The sequence below is a fragment of the Entelurus aequoreus genome, linkage group LG09 (genome assembly GCF_033978785.1).
Source record: "Entelurus aequoreus isolate RoL-2023_Sb linkage group LG09, RoL_Eaeq_v1.1, whole genome shotgun sequence".
Lineage (NCBI taxonomy): Eukaryota > Metazoa > Chordata > Actinopteri > Syngnathiformes > Syngnathidae > Entelurus > Entelurus aequoreus.
This window is the reverse complement of record NC_084739.1, coordinates 20,876,425-20,896,349: the sequence shown is the minus strand read 5'-3', so window position 1 is coordinate 20,896,349 and position 19,925 is coordinate 20,876,425. Positions and strand designations below refer to the sequence as shown.

Sequence of the window (19,925 nt, the reverse complement as noted above, 5' to 3'; positions counted from 1 at the left end):
TACCGAGATATTTTTTATATATAAAAAAAAATATATATATATATAAATAAATAAATACAATTCCATTTATTTTATTATATTGTTAATATTTATGTTATTTTATAATACATTTTAAAATTTAAATATATTTACATTTTATATATAAAAATCTGTCTCATGTTGCCACTCTGTAAGCTAAGAGTTGTTAATTTAGCAATGCCTTAGCTTGAATGACAGGGACACAACTAATGACAATAGCATAGATATTCACACCTTTATCAGAAGAACCAAACCAACATAAAATTATCTCACAGACAGTAGGTCCTGGCCAGTTCTGTCTCATTTATCACAAATATTTTGACATTAAATCTTCATATCGTCCCATTCCTAACCAATACCTTCCATAACCTGAAACTTTCTAGAAACCCATGAAGGTCTGTGATTGGTTTTGTATTTAGGTTCTGGATTTGGAAACAAATCCAGAACCTTTGAAATGCGTTACCACTACACAGCACGGTGCGCTGAGTTCCTGTAGTCGAAAAAAGCCCAAGAACAACTTGGTGTGGTGTGGAGGGGATGTAGGAAGCAGGGGCAGGTGGGGAGAGATGGGGCTTCAAGGTTCAAGGTTATTGGCAAGTTGTCTTCCGCTCTTCTAGCAGTGGTTGTGCTTCTTGTTGCTATCGGCTAAAATAAACATAAGAGTGAAAAAAAACATATTGAGTGTCTAAAATGTGCTGTAATAAGCAACACATTATTTCTTCCTAAACTTGCAGAAAGAAAAACTAAAGTGTGACATTTAATCACATATTTATATATTGATATATCAATCTTATACACCTTGAATTCTTGTTGGTCAATGATACACATACCCTTTGAAGATGAGCTGGAAAGTTGAAAATTGTTGGCACAACACCATCTTTAAGCCGGACAGTCTGCCCCGTCCTGTCAAAATCCTCACTCCTAAAGTGCTCACTGCAGAGCACTGTCCTGCCAGAGGCAACAAAACCATCCCTTCTTAGGGCAAGTTCCCACTGCCTCTTCCTCTCTCCGGTTTTGGGAAACCTTAAAAACGTGAGAAAGGTAGCCAGATATATAAATTATTGTCAACATTTTCCACCCTTCTTTCCTTTAACATTAAGGGTAAGGACAAAAATACACACCTAAATTATCATATTTTTGGGGTAATTGTATGTATGTATGTATGTATGTATGTATGCATGTATGTATGCATGTATGCATGTATGTGCATGTATGCATGTATGTACTTTAAGAATAAGACAACCACACTAAAAGAGTTATAAGAAAGGTGTCCAAAAGAAACATTCAATTGTGTAAAAAGCCTTGGGTCAACAACAATCTTGCAATACTATTATCTCACATAGCCCCGCTGTTCCTGTGTAGCAGGACCTGTATTGTACATACATCCACTAAGTAACTAACGATTATCCTAATTATAGTCATAATATTGTCATATCTTACCGGTGAAAGGTGATCCCACGGGTTCTCGTTTTGAGACTACGGCGATTAGAGCATCCGTAGGCTGCACAAAAGTCAGGCATCTTCACTGGTAGGCGTAGTTCTGTAAACACAAAGCCAGCAATTTCCTGTATCATAATGTAAGATGTTTTTAACAAACCAAACCGCTTGGAAATCATGTGCAACTTAAGTTATGTTGAAAAGAAAGAGCAATTCTGCCTCTCCCACTGATCCTTTTCCCATGAAACGAGCTAACAAAATTGTTCAGCTAACTTAGCTAACGTTAATAGGTACAGCTGGCCAGGGACAAACATACAACCTTATTTTTTAAGTCGTTTTTCGAACAGAAAAGCTGCAATTTCAACATGTCCAAGCATCCTGAATCATAGCCACGTTAATAACGTGTGTAATAAACAAAACCGTTTGTAAATCCGTCAAGATTTCAGCGAGTTAAGAGTATTTTTGTTTGTGCAGATCACTCACCTTACAACAGCTACCATAGAACGTACCAGAATAGTTGACCGTCACAAGATGGCCGCCGGTGAACTACGCTGGAGACTCCGCCTTGCGCCATCTACTGATATATATCTATGTTCCACTGAACGTGCTCCTTTTGTCCGCCAGGTCCGAGCGTTGTATTTAACATTTAACAGCTGAAAATAATAACGGTGTTGTTCAGTTGTTTTATCACTTTTGTTAAATCCCATTTGCAAGTATTATATAGCAGACTTTGCATGCAGTTGCGATTTCAAGACATGTAGAAGATTATAGACTATGGTACTGTAACCTGGAAGTAGTCTTTGCCATTTAGCTGAATATGCCAGTATTGTCTTTTGTTAAGGCCTACAGGCCTGTAATTATTGTATTTATTAAACATTTGCTCTTTTATTGTAACCTACATATTAGTGGTAGTTTTCAATACCAAATTTGGAATTGTTGAAATTGCCATGTAAAGTAGCTAATGGTAATTGGTAGAATGTTTTTATTTTTATTTTTTTAATTGGTAGCATGTATATGGCATGGCCGATACAAATCAGCATTGAGCTACAACATTATCAAAAGTGGCGCCTTAGTGTACTTGTGAGCGCTTTCTATGAACCATACTCACGTGCAATAAAAGTATCAAAATATGGTACTGTTTGATGCTCTTCAAATCGGTACGGAATTTGGTCGGTACCTAAAGAAGTTTAGGTACCCATTCCTAAGTCTGACAACTTAATAACCAAAAGCCCAAAGAAAGTTTTGAGTGGCAGTAATTTGACAAAGAGGGTGAGCATTACTTTGAAATTTCAGAAGGAAGTCATCGCAAAAGATGGTGTTGAAGTCGACAATCTTGCTGGAAAGTCTAGTGTTTTGTGTCTATTTTAGTATGTTTAAAATGTGTGTGCAAACTGTAGCAGTCATACAAAAATGACTATGAGAAAATAAGTGAAGAGATATTCCCTCATCCTACATGTGTGTGCCGACATATTTGGACTTTCAGAAAAAAAAAAAAATGGACATATGGTCTATTCAGCAATATCATTTAAACATTTTAGAACTGCTGGATGACTTAAAGGACTGTGTAAATTGAATTCAGTTGTTCAATTGTCGACCTGCATTTTTTTTAAATGCCGTTTTTTTTTTAATAAAGTAGATATCAATCAATCAATCAATCAATCAATCAACATTAATTTGCATAGCCCTATATCACAAATGTCTCAAAGGGCTGCACAAACAGCAATGACATCCTCGACTTAGATCCCACATTAGGGCAAGAAAAAACTCAACCCAATGGGATACAATGAGAAACCTTGGAGGGGACCGCAGATGTGGGGACTACCCCGTCCCCTTGGCGACCGGTGCAATGGACGTCGAGTGGATCGAGTTAATAGTGTGAGAGTCCAGTCCATAGTGGGGCCAGCATGGGATCATCTTGAGTGGAGACAAGTCAGCAGCGCAGAGACGTCCCCAACTGACGCACAGATGAGTGGTCCACCCCGGGTCCCGACTTTGAACAGCTAGCGCGTCATCTGTGGTCACCTAATAACCTCTCCACGCAGGAGATGAAGTGAAGTGAAGTGAATTATTTTTATAAAGCACTTTTCTCTAGTGACTCAAAGCACTTTTACATAGTGAAACCCAATATCTAAGTTACATTTAAACCAGTGTGGGTGGCACTGGGAGCTGGTGCGTAAAGTGTCTTTCCCAAAGACACAACGGCAGTGACTAGGATGGCGGAAGCGGGGATCGAACCTGGAACCCCCAGGGGCACGGCCACTGGTAGCTGGTAGCTGGGGTCAGAGCAGAAAAAGACGACAGATCAACTGGTCTAAAAGGGGATCTATTTCAAGGCTAGTGTATACAAATGAGTTTTAAGATGGGACTTAAATGCTTCTACTGCGGTAGCATCTCTAACTAGGGCATTCCAGAGTACTGGAGCCCGAATAGAAAACGCTCTATAGCCCGCAGACTTTTTTGGGGCTCTGGGAATCACTAATAAGCCGGAGTTCTTTGAACGCAGATTTTCTTGCCGGGACATATAATATGTTATTAATACAACTTCTTGCAATGTGCATGTCCTTAAGTGTGGATCTTTCCAGATGCACCTTCACAACACCGGCGCCTTTCAGAGCGTTTTGCTTTACTCAGTAAACATGTTCACCAAACATTTGCATCATGGATTCATGCTTTCATTACCGCTCTTGGTGTTTCTCTACTTCCCTGTGTCAACCTTAGTGTCCTACGGCTCGATGCAATCATTGCACTAATGATGGTCCACTCTATTAACAAATTCAAGTCCGGACGCTTTCCTCACATCTTTACATGGACTGTTCAGCCATTTTCACCCCCTTCATATTTAATTAATTGCATTATAGACATTACAGAGAGCTGCGGTTGATATAAGGTTAAAGGCCTACTGAAACCCACTACTACCGACCACGCAGTCTGATAGTTTATATATCAATGATGAAATCTTAACATTGAAACACATGCCAATACGGCCGGGTTAACTTATAAAGTGCAATTTTAAAATTCCCGCCACACTTCCGGTTGAAAATCTCCTTTGGATATGATTTATGCGCGTGACGTCATAAAATGCACGGAAGTGTTTGGGCCCTATTGGACACAATACACAAAGCTCTGTTTTCTTCGACAAAATTCCACAGTATTCTGGACATCTGTGTTGGTGAATCTTTTGCAATTTGTTTAATGAACAATGGAGGCTGCAAAGAAGAACGTTGTAGGTGGGATCGATCGGTGTCTTAGCGGCTAAGTACAATACTTACAGCAACACAACAAGGACTACTTACCCTGATAGAAGACGCCTAGCTGATGCTTGCCGCCAAACCCACGGATGAAGTCCTTCGTCGCGCCGTTGATCGCTGGAACGCAGGTGAGCACGGCTGTTGATGGGAAGATGAGGGCTGGCTGGCGTAGGTGGAGCGCTAATGTTTTATCATAGTTCTGTGAGTTCCGGATGCTAAGTTGCTAAATTAGCCTTAGCGTCGTTAGCAACAGCATTGTTAAGCCTTACCAGGCTGATAATTTTTAACCGTGTAGTTACATGTACATGGTTTAATAGTATTTTTGCTCTTTTGTCTATCCTTCCAGTCAGGGGTTTATTTATTTTGTTTCTATCTTCATTTGAGAACGATGCTAGCACGTTAGCTCAGTAGCTAAGTATGTCACCGATGTATTGTCTTGGAGATAAAATACACTTTAAATGTCCATTTCGCGTGCTCGACTCTCATTTTCAAGAGGATATAGTATCTGAGGTGGTTTAAAATACAAATCCGTGATACACAATAGAAAAAGGAGAGAGTACATAGTTCTGTGAGTTCCGGTTGCTAAGTTGCTAAATTAGCCTTAGTGTCGTTAGCAACAGCATTGTTAAGCCTTACTAGGCTGATAATTTTTAACCGTGTAGTTACATGTACATGGTTCAATAGTATTTTTGCTCTTCTGTCTATCCTTTCAGTCAGGGGTTTATTTATTTTGTTTCTATCTTCATTTGAGAACGATGCTAGCACGTTAGCTCAGTAGCTAAGTGTGTCACCGATGTATTGTCTTGGAGATAAAAGTCACTTTAAATGTCCATTTCGCGTGCTCGACTCTCATTTTCAAGAGGATATAGTATCCGAGGTGGTTTAAAATACAAATCTGTGATCTACAATAGAAAAAGGAGAGAGTGTGGAATCCAATGAGCCAGCTTGTACCTAAGTTACGGTCAGAGCGAAAAAAGATACGTCCATCACTGCCTCTCAAGTCCTTCACTGTAACGTTCCTCATCTACAAATCTTTCATCCTCGCTCAAATTAATGGGGTAATCGTCACTTTCTCGGTCCGAATCTCTCTCGCTCCATTGTAAACAATGGGGAATTGTGAGGAATACTAGCTCCTGTGATGTCACGCTACTTCCGGTACAGGCAAGGCTTTTTTTATCAGCGAGCAAAAGTTGCGAACTTTATCGTCGATTTTCTCTACTAAATCCTTTCAGCAAAAATATGGCAATATCGCGAAATGATCAAGTATGACACATAGAATGGATCTGCTATTCCCGTTTAAATAAGAAACAATCATTTCAGTAGGCCTTTAAGCACTCAGGGCAGGTCTTGCACTTTGTCTTGAACGGCAACCACAAACACCTCAAGAGAGTGCAAAGGGAAATGTATGTTAACCCGATCAATGTCTGTCAAAAAGATGCATTGTCGAGGCTCCATGAAGGTATACCGCACATGCAATGATGTATCAGAATGACAGACTTTGTGTGGAATGGCCGACTTTTGACAATAACGCACAATACAAAGTTGTCAATAACAATTTATGCACCTTTTTTGTTAGCCAGAACTACTTTAATAAGTGACAGCGAGTGTTGCTCACATTTTAAAAGAGTGTGAATAAGATACATTTGAATAAATACCCTTGATTGACCATGAAGAAAATCAACAGTTGACTTAACAGTTTCATACAATATTGACCTGTATATAAGACAATATTATTACCCCAAAAAAGCCTGGAAAAAAAATGAGTGGTCTTATATTTGCGATATTGAGATTTATACTTACAGACCAACAGGTGCCGCCAAAGGATTTTCTCACACTTTTCTTCCTGTCACTCACACAAATTCCGAATTGAATTTAGACTATACCCCAAATTCAAATTCGGTGACATGAATTTTAATAATGATGTATTCTAGAGTCATGCTTTACTTCATACCTCTTAAACGAGATAAAGGATGTGTTGTTTAAGAGAGTTTTTTTTTTTTTTTTTTAAACCTGATGAACACCTTTAATTTAAATTACAGCAATTTATTTTATCAATAATGTCATGATCCGTGGCCTGGATCATGTTTTATTTAGTCTTTGACTCCCTCAGTTCCTGTTTTGAGCACCCCTGGGTTTGCGTTTTGGTTGCCATGGGAGTAGATTGGTTTCACCTGCCTCTGATTAGTGTTCGGCACGCTCACCTGCTGCCGGGCACTAATCAGAGAGCTACGTATTCCTGTTTTTCACCACATACTGTCTGGCTTTCTAATTTGCTTCCATGCAACACGTTACGCCATTACCTTTTCGATTCCTATCCTTGTTTTCCTTTTGCTAAGCTTTAGCTTTGCTCTCCGTGCATTCGGCACACGTTGCTTTTGTTTGTATCCTGTCTGATTTATGGACATTAAATAATTTCCTTACCTACACATTGCCTCCGGAGTTCCTGCTGCATCTTGGGAGAACAATACGCGCAGTAAAATGTGACTCAGACGTAACAGATAACCAATAAAATCATCCTCCATAAAAAAATCTGAAAATGTAATTTGATGTATTATATAACTTTTAAATTATGGAAAATTGTAGAAAAAAACTTTGTTCCCCAAAATTCTTTACTTTATCATTTTATTCTGCTTATTCGAGTCTGGTCAGCAAGGGCAGCAGCCTAAGCAGAGAATCCCAGACTTCCCTCTACCTAACCACTTCGTCCAGCTTGGAGACGTACACACTAAAAAATGTTGAGTTAAAAAATAACCCAATTTTAACCCAACTGCTGGTTCAGAAAAGGACAAACCCTCTTATTTGAGTTATTTTGACTCAACATTTTGGGTTGATTTTTTCAACCCGACTTTTGCATTGAATTATTTAACCCAAACGTTAAGTTATGATAACTTAATGTTGAGTTATTCCCCACCAAATTATTGGGTTGAATTGTTTAACCCAAAACTTGAGTTATGCTAACTCAATATTGGGTGATTGTCAATAATATTAGTGAGATTCCTCCATAATAAAAATTCCCTTCACGAAAAAAGTATCTTTTTAATAAAAAAAGCCTTTTTCCCAAAAATGCGTTACTCGCTGAAAAACAACCCAAAAATGGTTCATCATTTTGAAAACCCAGAAATTGAGTTAAAATAATACCCTTATAACCCAAAAAATGGATTGCTATTCATAAATTAACTCAAATTTAACCCGACACTAGCAACTCATAAATTGGGTTATCCAAATAACCCAGCATTGTTTAGTGTTTAGTCTCCACAACATATTCTGGGTCTTCCCCTTGGCCTTCTACCAGTTGGACGTGCCCAAAACACCGCCCCAGGGAGGCGTCTGGGTGGCACCATAACCAGATGCCCAGACCACTTCATCTGGCTACTCTCGATGTGGACGGGCAGCGTCCTTACTCTGAGCTCCTATTTTTTTTATAGAGGTCTTCAACGTATCCAATTGTATTAAAATGTAGGGAATATGTGGTTAGCTTGAGTGTTTGTGATGTATTTTTAGTATTTGAGCCAAAACATTTGTTTAACATTGTTGTTCCTACCCTCACCTATGGTCAAGAACTTTGGGTTATGACCAAAAGGACAAGATCACGGGTACAAACGGCCGAAATGAGTTTCCTCCGTCTGGCTCTCCCTTAGAGCAGGGGTCGGCAAACCAACATGTTGAAAGAGCCATATTGGACCAAAAATACAAAAATACAAATCTGTCTGGAGCCGAAAAAAATTAAAAAGCCTTATATAAATAAATAATGATAAATGGGTTGTACTTGTATAGCACTTTTCTACCTTCAAGGTACTCAAAGCGCTTTGACAGTATTTCCACATTCACCCATTCACACACACATTCACACACTGATGGCGGGAGCTGCCATGCAAGGCGCTAACCAGCAGCCATCAGGAGCAAGGGTGAAGTGTCTTGCCCAAGGATACAACGGACGTGACTAGGATGGTAGAAGGTGGGGATTGAACCCCAGTAACTAGCAACATTCCGATTGCTGGTACGGCCACTCTACCAACTTCGCCACGCCGTCCGTTTTCGGTTTCATAAATACACCTTACGGTGCAACCTGGACACATCATCAGTGATTCTCCCGGAGTCATAGGGTGTTTCGGGTCTTAATCAAACACCCTCTCCCGGGCGACCCAGCCGAGGGTGATCAGTCCCTCGACTTGTGTCCAGGTAGCGCTCCACGCCACGCGTCCCCCCTCCGACGGTCTGCCCCGGGGTTGCGCCGGTGGTGCTTGGAGGTTCCAGGCACTGTGGGGGGTGTCCGGGCCTGGGTCCTCCTCCGTCTCATCAGGGCCGTACAAGGTACTGGCCCTGTGCGTTGCACCATGGGTTTCCTCAGGCAGCCTATCTTGATCTTATGTGTCTTCAGGGTTTTTCGCAGCGTTATATGGGCGCTCCCTTGCGGGAGCTGCAACTTGGGATGCTACCCCTCCCTGCCCCGGTTGCCGTCTTTCCGAGCTGTCAACTGTCTCTCCAGTTGTCACCACTCTTTCGGGGTTGTCATCCAGCCTCTTCCTGGAAGTCAATGGCGATGCCATACTGGATCGGTTTCATAAATACACCTTACGGTGCAACCTGGACACATCATCAGTGATTCTCCCGGAGTCATAGGGTGTTTCGGGTCTTAATCAAACACCCTCTCCCGGGCGACCCAGCCGAGGGTGATCAGTCCCTCGACTTGTGTCCAGGTAGCGCTCCACGCCACGCGTCCCCCCTCCGACGGTCTGCCCCGGGGTTGCGCCGGTGGTGCTTGGAGGTTCCAGGCACTGTGGGGGGTGTCCGGGCCTGGGTCCTCCTCCGTCTCATCAGGGCCGTACAAGGTACTGGCCCTGTGCGTTGCACCATGGGTTTCCTCAGGCAGCCTATCTTGATCTTATGTGTCTTCAGGGTTTTTCGCAGCGTTATATGGGCGCTCCCTTGCGGGAGCTGCAACTTGGGATGCTACCCCTCCCTGCCCCGGTTGCCGTCTTTCCGAGCTGTCAACTGTCTCTCCAGTTGTCACCACTCTTTCGGGGTTGTCATCCAGCCTCTTCCTGGAAGTCAATGGCGATGCCATACTGGATCGGTTTCATAAATACACCTTACGGTGCAACCTGGACACATCATCAGTGATTCTCCCGGAGTCATAGGGTGTTTCGGGTCTTAATCAAACACCCTCTCCCGGGCGACCCAGCCGAGGGTGATCAGTCCCTCGACTTGTGTCCAGGTAGCGCTCCACGCCACGCGTCCCCCCTCCGACGGTCTGCCCCGGGGTTGCGCCGGTGGTGCTTGGAGGTTCCAGGCACTGTGGGGGGTGTCCGGGCCTGGGTCCTCCTCCGTCTCATCAGGGCCGTACAAGGTACTGGCCCTGTGCGTTGCACCATGGGTTTCCTCAGGCAGCCTATCTTGATCTTATGTGTCTTCAGGGTTTTTCGCAGCGTTATATGGGCGCTCCCTTGCGGGAGCTGCAACTTGGGATGCTACCCCTCCCTGCCCCGGTTGCCGTCTTTCCGAGCTGTCAACTGTCTCTCCAGTTGTCACCACTCTTTCGGGGTTGTCATCCAGCCTCTTCCTGGAAGTCAATGGCGATGCCATACTGGATCGGTTTCATAAATACACCTTACGGTGCAACCTGGACACATCATCAGTGATTCTCCCGGAGTCATAGGGTGTTTCGGGTCTTAATCAAACACCCTCTCCCGGGCGACCCAGCCGAGGGTGATCAGTCCCTCGACTTGTGTCCAGGTAGCGCTCCACGCCACGCGTCCCCCCTCCGACGGTCTGCCCCGGGGTTGCGCCGGTGGTGCTTGGAGGTTCCAGGCACTGTGGGGGGTGTCCGGGCCTGGGTCCTCCTCCGTCTCATCAGGGCCGTACAAGGTACTGGCCCTGTGCGTTGCACCATGGGTTTCCTCAGGCAGCCTATCTTGATCTTATGTGTCTTCAGGGTTTTTCGCAGCGTTATATGGGCGCTCCCTTGCGGGAGCTGCAACTTGGGATGCTACCCCTCCCTGCCCCGGTTGCCGTCTTTCCGAGCTGTCAACTGTCTCTCCAGTTGTCACCACTCTTTCGGGGTTGTCATCCAGCCTCTTCCTGGAAGTCAATGGCGATGCCATACTGGATCGGTTTCATAAATACACCTTACGGTGCAACCTGGACACATCATCAGTGATTCTCCCGGAGTCATAGGGTGTTTCGGGTCTTAATCAAACACCCTCTCCCGGGCGACCCAGCCGAGGGTGATCAGTCCCTCGACTTGTGTCCAGGTAGCGCTCCACGCCACGCGTCCCCCCTCCGACGGTCTGCCCCGGGGTTGCGCCGGTGGTGCTTGGAGGTTCCAGGCACTGTGGGGGGTGTCCGGGCCTGGGTCCTCCTCCGTCTCATCAGGGCCGTACAAGGTACTGGCCCTGTGCGTTGCACCATATAAGTGTTATAATGAAGGGAACACATTAGGTAAGTGTCTCAGAGGGTTAAATAACTCCTGGAAATTACTGGCTTAAAACTGCCAAAGGTATAGATGTGTGTGGAAAGGAAAGGACAGGCTGTCTTCTTCTAATGGATTTATTACAATCTTTGCAAGCTGGGTAATGTTTGCTGTGGTCTGGAACAACATGGTAACATTTGCTGTGGTCTGGAACAACATGAATGAATGAATGAATGAATGAATGAATGATCTTTATTGTCATTGTGCATGTACAGGTACAGGTCCAACGAAATTTAGGTTGCTTCCCTAAGGTACATTGCACAATATACACAATATGCAATATGGCCTAAGACCACTCTAAGAGGCAATGTAAAAAAAACGAGACAGTAAAAAGTATAAAGTGACTTGTGAACTGACTAGAGAGGAGTAATGCTGGTTCCCAGTGTGCTGAGGGGGTGGGAGTCAGCATTTCCTACCTCCTATGCTGTGCAGGCATTTTATTTTGGATTAAAATATGTAAATAAATATGATAAATATTGACCAGTTGGCGTGTAATCGCTGATTGCACAGTCCCGGATCGTGATTGACCGGTGGCATGAGTTTTTATTTTTTATTTTTATTTTTTTTACATTCCAGCTGCGTTTAGTGCAGTTATGGCCCGGGGGTAGAAACTGTTCTTGAGTCTATTTGTGCGCGTTTGCATGGTTCTGAAACGTCTGCCGATCGAACTGGGTGTTGCCGGGGTGGGATGGGTCCTTGAGTATGTTGGCTGCCTTCTTCAGGCAGCGGGAGTTATACAGTTCTTCCAGGGAGGGGAGGGGGCTCCCGATGATTTTTTGGGCCGATTTGACGACCCTCTCTGCTGCTGTGCAGCTGCAGAACCATACGCAGATGCAGTATGTGAGGATGCTCTCCACAGAACAGCGGTAGAAGGACACCAGTAGATCCTATCTCAGGTGGAGATTCCTGAGTACTCTCAAGAAGTAGAGCCTCTGCTGTGCCCTCTTGACGATAGCCGTGGTGTTGGTCCTCCAGGACAGGTCCTCCTCCAGGTGAACTCCCAGGAAGCGTAGGGATGAGACTCTTTCCACACAGCCCCCGTCGATGTACAGGGGCAGTATGGTAGTTTTTCTCCTCCTGCTGTCCAAGATCACTTCCTGGGTCTTGAGCTGGTTCATCTTCAGGTTGTTCGCCCTGCTCAACACTGCCAGCTGCTCCACCTCGTCCCGGTATGCCGTCTCGTCGACCCCAGAGATGCAGCCCACCACCGTTGTGTCATCGTCAAACTTTATGATGTGATTGCCGGGGTGGGTGGCTGTGAAGTCGTGGGTGTGGAGTGAGTAGAGCAGGGGGCTCAGCACGCAGCCCTGAGGTGAGCCGGTGCTGAGGCTGAGGGCTGTGGAGGTGTGGGTACCCATCCTCACCCTCTGACGGTGGTCAGTCAGGAAGTCTTTAATCCAGAGACAGGTGGGGTTGGATATTCCGAGGTCTGCTAGCTTGGTCACCAGTCTGTCAGGTAAGATGGTATTAAATGCAGAGCTGAAGTCTACAAAAAGCAGCCGTACATAGCTCCCCCCGCCCCCCTCCATGTGGGACATGGCGGAGTGGAGAGCCGTAGCGATGGCGTCCTCTGTAGACCTGTTGGCTCGGTAGGCAAACTGATGGGGGTCCAATGCGGGCGGTAGGGATGAGAGGATGTGGGTCCGGACCAGTTTCTCGAAACACTTCATTGTGATAGAAGTGAGTGCCACTGGCCGGTAGTCGTTCAGACAGCTGACAGCGTTTTTCTTTTGGGGGACCGGGATGATGGTGGAGGTTTTCAGGCAGGATGGGACGGTGGCCTGGGACAGGGACCGGTTGAAGATGTCGGTGAGGACACCAGCCAGCTGATCAGCGCAGTCTCTCAGCACCCGCCCGGAGACGCCGTCCGGATGGCACACAACCAGAAATGCAGCCAATATTACACACAGATAATGTGTCATGAGAGATGCAAACATCAATTAAAATACACAGAAGACATAAGTAAATGAAATTAAATGAACTAAAATATACCTACAAACGAGGCATAATGATGCAATATGTACACACAGCTAGCATAAATAGCATGTTAGCATGGATTATTAGCACTCCATGCAAGTCAATAACATCAACAAAGATCACCTTTGTGCATTCACGCACAGCATGAAACGTTTGGTGGACAAAATGAGACAAAGAAGGAGTGGTATAAAACACATCTTTCTGTGGCAGCGTCGGAGAAAGTTGTACATGTAAACAAAGTACGGTGAGTTCAAGGACCGCCAAAATTAGTAGGACAAAATGGCGCTGGCCAAATACTCTCATCACTGAAGCATAAACACAAACATATTAAACAGTGGGCTTTCTAACAATTAGGAAGGTTTGTGTTATGTTTGTCCTCCTACAGAAACAGTATTAAAACAACAAATATATTTTTCCCCCATATTTTTCCATTTTTGAAAAAGCTCCAGGGAACCACTAGGGCGTTGCTAAAGAGCTGCGGGTTGCTGACCCCCGCCTTAGAGATAGGGTGAGAAGCTCTGTCATTCGGTAGGAGCTCAGAGTAGAGCCGCTGATCCTCCACATTGAGAGGAGCCAGATGAGGTGGTTCGGGCATTTAGTCAGGATGCCACCCGAACGCCTCCCTAGGGAGGCGTGTAGGGCTCGTCCCAGCTGGCCTGGGAATGCCTCGGGATCCCCCAGGAGGAGCTAGATGAAGTGGCTGGGAAGAGGAAAACTTGGCTTCTTTGCTTAAGCTGCTGCCCCCGCGACCCGACCTTGGATAAGCGGAAGAAGATTGATGGATGGATGCATTTGTTAAGCAAAACAATCATGTTACTTGGCTGTAAGAACATTTTCTGAATTTGTTTCCACTTCTGTAATTCCGATTCAACATATTGTACGGTAGGGGTGTCAATTCACTTCAAATAACAATTCTTAAAATGTATCCAATTTCAATTCCAAATTCAGAATTTTGCACAAACCTGCTGGAGAGATGCAGCTCAAACTGAATTATATATTTTTTCTTCAATAATTAAACATGAAATGCTCAGCTAAATGCTCTTTCAAACCATAAACTACAGTCTGGAATATAAAGACAACATAACATGCATCCGTAAACGTGGATGCATATGCAAAAGTGCAATATATTTATCTGTGCAGTAATCTATTTATTTATATCTGTACCTTATTGCTCTTTTATCCTGCACTACAACGAGCTAGTGCAACCAAATGTTGTTCTTATCTGTACTGTAAAGTTCAAATTTGAATGACAATAAAGGAAGTCTTAAGTTGAGACTGAGTCCACACATGATTCTGCTGGTTGCAGCCAAGTTGTGCACTCTAAAATAAATAATAAACATTAACATGCCTAATATTGCCTAAATATTTTCATACACTTTGTTACACTCCAACGTGAAGGTCAGTTTACATTCTACAATAGCCATAATAACCTTGTGTGTTAAATAATGTAACATCCACAGTGTGTCATCATACTAGACTTCACAATAAAAGCTCCAGATTTCTGTCTAATATGCAGTCCAAATGAAACAAACCCAGCATTCAACAGTAATTTTGTAAGTCAGGGTTTCCAATTACTTTGTGGGAATGGTATGATGTCACCTTAACTCAGCCATGATTGTAAAATGTTTATCCCCAGCAGAAAAGTTAATGACAAACCTTGAGAGTGTCACATTGATAGCGCGAGTGGAACCAATTCTTTGGAGTTCACGGAGGTTAGATAAACACATATACTTGATTAATGCTTAATTTGAGGGAGGCAAGTGTGTTTGAATGACCAGGATTTTTGGGGGACAACACGGAGGTAAGAACAAACGTTGACAATGACAATCGCGTCGCCGCCTCCACGTTAAGTTAAAGATGGTGAGGCTTTAATAAATGCAACGTTATACTTCACACGCTGTGCTCCAAAGCTTGGCTGCAGCATCAACCATCACAGGAAAATCGACGCTGTTTTGCGTCTGTGTGTTGACGTGCTTAAAGAAGCAAGATGTTATGATGGAAATAATGTTGCTTCTTAATTAATTAATTCAGTCCTGTCACAAGGACACAAGCTGTTAAATGTTGGCAGCGCAGCAGCATTTAAGAAAATGTATTATTATAAACCTCCGACATGAGAACTGGAGGAGGATATGATGGTTTGGTCATTTGTATTGGCTTCATGCCTGGTGGATGTGTTACTGGATCTAATTTTTCTGTTTTACCTAACATTACACTTACAGTGCTTTCACATCTAATGTATACAGTGGAGCCTCACTTTACATCAGGGGTGTCAAACCTACGGCCCGCAAACAGGTTTTATCCGGCCCGCGTGATGAGTTTGCTTAGTATTAAAATGAGCTGCTTTTTTTTTTTTTTCAACAAAAGAAACCGCTGTTCTAAATGTGTCCACTGGATGTCACAATAGCAATTCCGTTAGGCAAGTAAAGGGTGACTGTGGCTCCTCCTCCTCGACCCACATGAAAATTAAAACCTGCCGTTTTGTGTCTTCGGCTTCGAACACATGGTCATTTGGCACCCTCGTTGACCCAAAATGTAACTCTGTCAAACACGAGAAAAGTGAACTTAACCCTTTTAAATAGTTTTTACCTCAGTTTCTTACGGTTTGTTGAGTTAGCTCTGAATTGTTAAAGTCGACATTGTCAACGCGTGGACTATGGGTTGTTGTGTTTTCCCGGAATGCAACGGAAAGTTGGCGCGGGCAAGACGTGAATGTAAGTACATGATTTATTAAAACACTAACAAACTACAAAAAAAGGAAGCAAACAAAAGGCGCGCACTAGTGATGGGTCCGGCAACACCGATGCATCAGCGCATGCGTCGAGCTCATAGAGCGATAACCTGTGTCGGTGCGCATATCGCTTTTAGAAAGTCACGTGACCGAACACGAGCTGTTTTGGTCACGTGACCAATCATGAGCTGTTCTGGTCACGTGACCGCTCATGAGCTGTTCCGGTCACTTGACCGATACGCGAACTGTATCGCACTGAATTGAGTCGGTCCATAGGTTGCCTGTAGGGATTTTTAATGTCCAGCAGATGTCAGTATTTAGTGACACAGTATCGACACAGTATCAATACAGTTTTGCAATGTGTCGAAACGCTTCATGAGGCCTCATCAACCCATCACTAGCGCGCACAATGGCGGAGAACAAACTTGACTAATGAAACAAAACTTGCACAAAAGCAGAAACTACGAACAATAAACAAAAACTTACTTGGCATGGAACAGCATGAAAACTATGGCAGACAGGAATATCATGGGTAGCATGGATGGATAGATAATGTCACCACGACGAACAACAGAAACAGACCGGCTTGAATAGCAGTGACATGATCAGTGAAAACAGGTGCGTGACATGACAGATGAAAACTAATGGGTTGCTATGGTGACAAAACAAACAAAAGTGCACAAAGAGTCCAAAAACAAAATCGAACATGACAAAAACAAAACATGATCACACAGACATGACAGACATGACAAAGGGGGTGTTTGATACCTAGAAGAGTTAACTTGTTGTGTTTTTTGTTCAACCCCAGAAAGACTGTGACCAGTTTAATCCTGGCTTTGTAGATACACTGAGACAAAGTCTAAGCTCATTGTGTTTTTGAAACTGCACCAATTTCCTCAGAATTTTCAACAAACTTGAAGTGTTTTGTCCAGAGGATTATTTGGGATTTGTACGTTTTCATAATATGCTTGTTCTATTTTTGTCAAAGAAAACAACCTGGAGTTGTCTTTATTTTTAAGTTACCATGCCATGATTTTACCATTCCAGCCCCCTTGGTAATAGATTTTTCTCCATGCGGCCTCTGAGCTAAAATGGCTTTGACACCCCTGCTTTACATGGTTCGTTAATCAAAAACGTTGTACAGTGAAGCAGAGTCCCCCATAAGAATTAATGTTAACATTAATAATTGATTCTAGCCTTGACAAAAGACCCTTTTTTAGTGAAAGAATGCACACTTTGAAGACATTATACTGTGTATATATTAGGCCCGTGAATTGTCTTCATCAAATTAATCCATTGTAGAATTTGGATTAATCATGATTAGTCACAGGTAAATACTTGCTTGTGTAAATAAAATTTGCTTAAGAAAAGACCCCAATATTTGTACACAAATGCAATTTTATTTTCAGAATGTCATTGAGGAACTTTTGAAAATGTTTTACTTGAATGCATGTCATGTATTTGGACAAAACTTGGCAACAGTTGGATGTAAATATCTTTTAAGCTGTTTTTTGGAGGGAAATTTGCCAACACCTTACTCATTTTTGTATCGATGTATGCATTGATCTGATCACTGACTGTATAGCAGTTAAGGTATAAGAGCTTATAAGGTCAAAATAAATAACATGATTAATATAAGTGTGTTCATGATTAATGTGATATTTTATGTATATAATCACATGAGTTAACTCGATAATTTTGACAGCCCCAATATACTGTATATCAAACAGACATGACAAGGGGTAACGGATCAACAGTCTCTATTATCAAAGTAACACAACACTAAGGGCAAGTTGAACTGTCCTGTATGCGCTGCTCTGCTAATACACGCTCTAAATTCCCCCAAATTCATAACTTCAGCAAGAATTTTGCTACAATAATAAAGATTTAAAATAATAAAACTCACATACATGTGCTGTTTGCAACTTCCTCACAATTAATATGACAAGAACACCACCACTAGCGGCTTGATCATGTTGCAATTAATGGTTTAACAGAACACATTTGTTTTTACAATTGTCTATATTTTCAACAATTACTAAACTTATGTAACAAACATGTTTATCGTTCCAAATAAAATTATTCGTGTTTATTGTGGTCACTCACCCTGTCTCGTCCACATGCACACTTACAAAACCATTCCAAGAGAATAAACTTACAATTTGTAGTCTTGTTGTTGATACGATAGAATATATATTCAATGACAGCAAACGTGACTTATCCAAATTGCTATTATCAGCTAACAACACCCAAAACACTAATACACAAAACATGTCAGTTGAATTAATAATCATTAGTGAATCAGCTCCTTAAGTCATTGAGCAGCTATACAATTGAAAAATGATATTGCTGAATAGACGATATGTCTATTATGTATTTATTTATGACAGTCCAAATATGTTGACACACACATAGAATGGAGGATTTTCTCTCCATGTCTATTATTATGTATTCATGACAGTCCAAATTTGTTGACACCAGTGACGTGCGGTGAGGTTCATGGCTGGTGAGGCACTGACTTCATCACAGTCAAATTTACAAACATATGAACCCTAAAGAGTATCTTATTCACCATTTGATTGGCAGCAGTTAACGGGTTATGTTTAAAAGCTCAAACCAGCATTATTCCCTGCTTGGCACTCAGCATCAAGGGTTGGAATTGGGGGTTAAATCACCAAAAATTATTCCCGGGCGCGGCGCCGCTGCTGCCCACTGCTCCCCTCACCTCCCAGGGGGTGATCAAGGGGATGGGTCAAATGCAGAGGACACATTTCATTACACCTAGTGTGTGTGTGACAATCATTGGTACTTTAACTTAACTTTAACTTTACACATACAAACTGTAGCACACAAAAAAGCACATTTAATAAAAAAAACATTATTATGGTCTTACCTTTACTTATAAATGAAGTCCATGCGCCGCTGTTGTGCTGGATTAATGCACCCCCGCCGTAGAATGCACCCCCTGACGGGAGTGTTATATCAACTAAAGCCCACACTTAAACTTTCCACGTGCAAGATTGAATCTATTTAAAAAAGTTATTTAATAAGAAGCCAAAAAGTGCAAAAACAATAATGTTCGTGTTGGAGGAGTTGTGAATGAATGAAATATGAAATCCGTGCTGCAGTCTGCAGGTGTACCTAATGTTGTGGCCCAGCAGTCATTCACAACTCCTCCAGCACGAACATTATTGTTTTTGCACTTTTTGGCTTCTTATTAAATAACTTTTTTTAAATCTTGCACGTGGAAACTTTAAGTGTAGGCTTTAGTTGATATAACACTCCCGTCAGGGGGTGCATTCTACGGCGGGGGTGCATTCTCTACCACCAGTAGGCGGGATTACTGCGAGCCTCAGCCAGTGCGTCTTTTGCAGCTGTTTTATGATTGCTCGGCACAAGAAATACGTTACACACATACAGTTGTTGACAAAATACACTGTACATTATATACCTCAGCTAACTAAACTATGGAAATGTATAATATAATTCATATAGCAATACGGTCTCACTGCACAGCAAGCCAGCAGTAAGCCGAGTCCGCAATACATGGTGAGGCACAACGCAGTGACGTGCCTCAACTGGCTGCTGATCACCGCACCGTCTCTGATCAGTATTTGAACGGCAAATGTGAAAATTCAGCGATTTTGAATACAAATAATCTAAAACTGGTGAAGTTAAATGGAAAATAACTTTATAGTATAATCACTGGTTACATATAACAATTTAATTTTTTTTTTTTCTTTTTACATTTTTTTTCTTTCCATGATGGCACGTGAGGCCCCGCCTCACCTGCCTCCACTGACTGCACGTCACTGGTTGACACGCACATAGAATGGAGGATTCTCTGTCCATTGTCTGTCTTTGCAGCACAATTACCTCTTTTCTCACAGCTATGTTGTGTGTAACTGTGCCGGTTTGCGCGTACATTTCAAACCTGCTAAATATAGACGCAAAATTGCAGCCACAGAGCGGTTTTAGCCTTAATAAATCACACTGCGAGTGCTAAAAGATTATATTTCCATCTCCCCCTCCCAGTCGTGCGGACATT

The 19,925-nt window shown here is 42.8% G+C and overlaps 1 protein-coding gene across 1 annotated transcript in view; it reads right to left on the bottom strand.

Annotated features, from left to right (window-relative positions):
• Positions 1 to 483: 483 nt before the first annotated feature.
• Positions 484 to 19,925, bottom strand: part of LOC133657839 (THAP domain-containing protein 2-like) — a 36,345-nt gene continuing 16,903 nt past the window's right edge. The window contains exons 2-4 of the mRNA XM_062059623.1: positions 1,459 to 1,558; positions 849 to 1,041; positions 484 to 663 (exon numbers count right to left, since the gene is read on the bottom strand). Of these exons, the coding sequence (XP_061915607.1) occupies positions 484 to 663; positions 849 to 1,041; positions 1,459 to 1,558 (473 nt within the window). The remainder of the gene's footprint in view (positions 664 to 848; positions 1,042 to 1,458; positions 1,559 to 19,925) is intronic.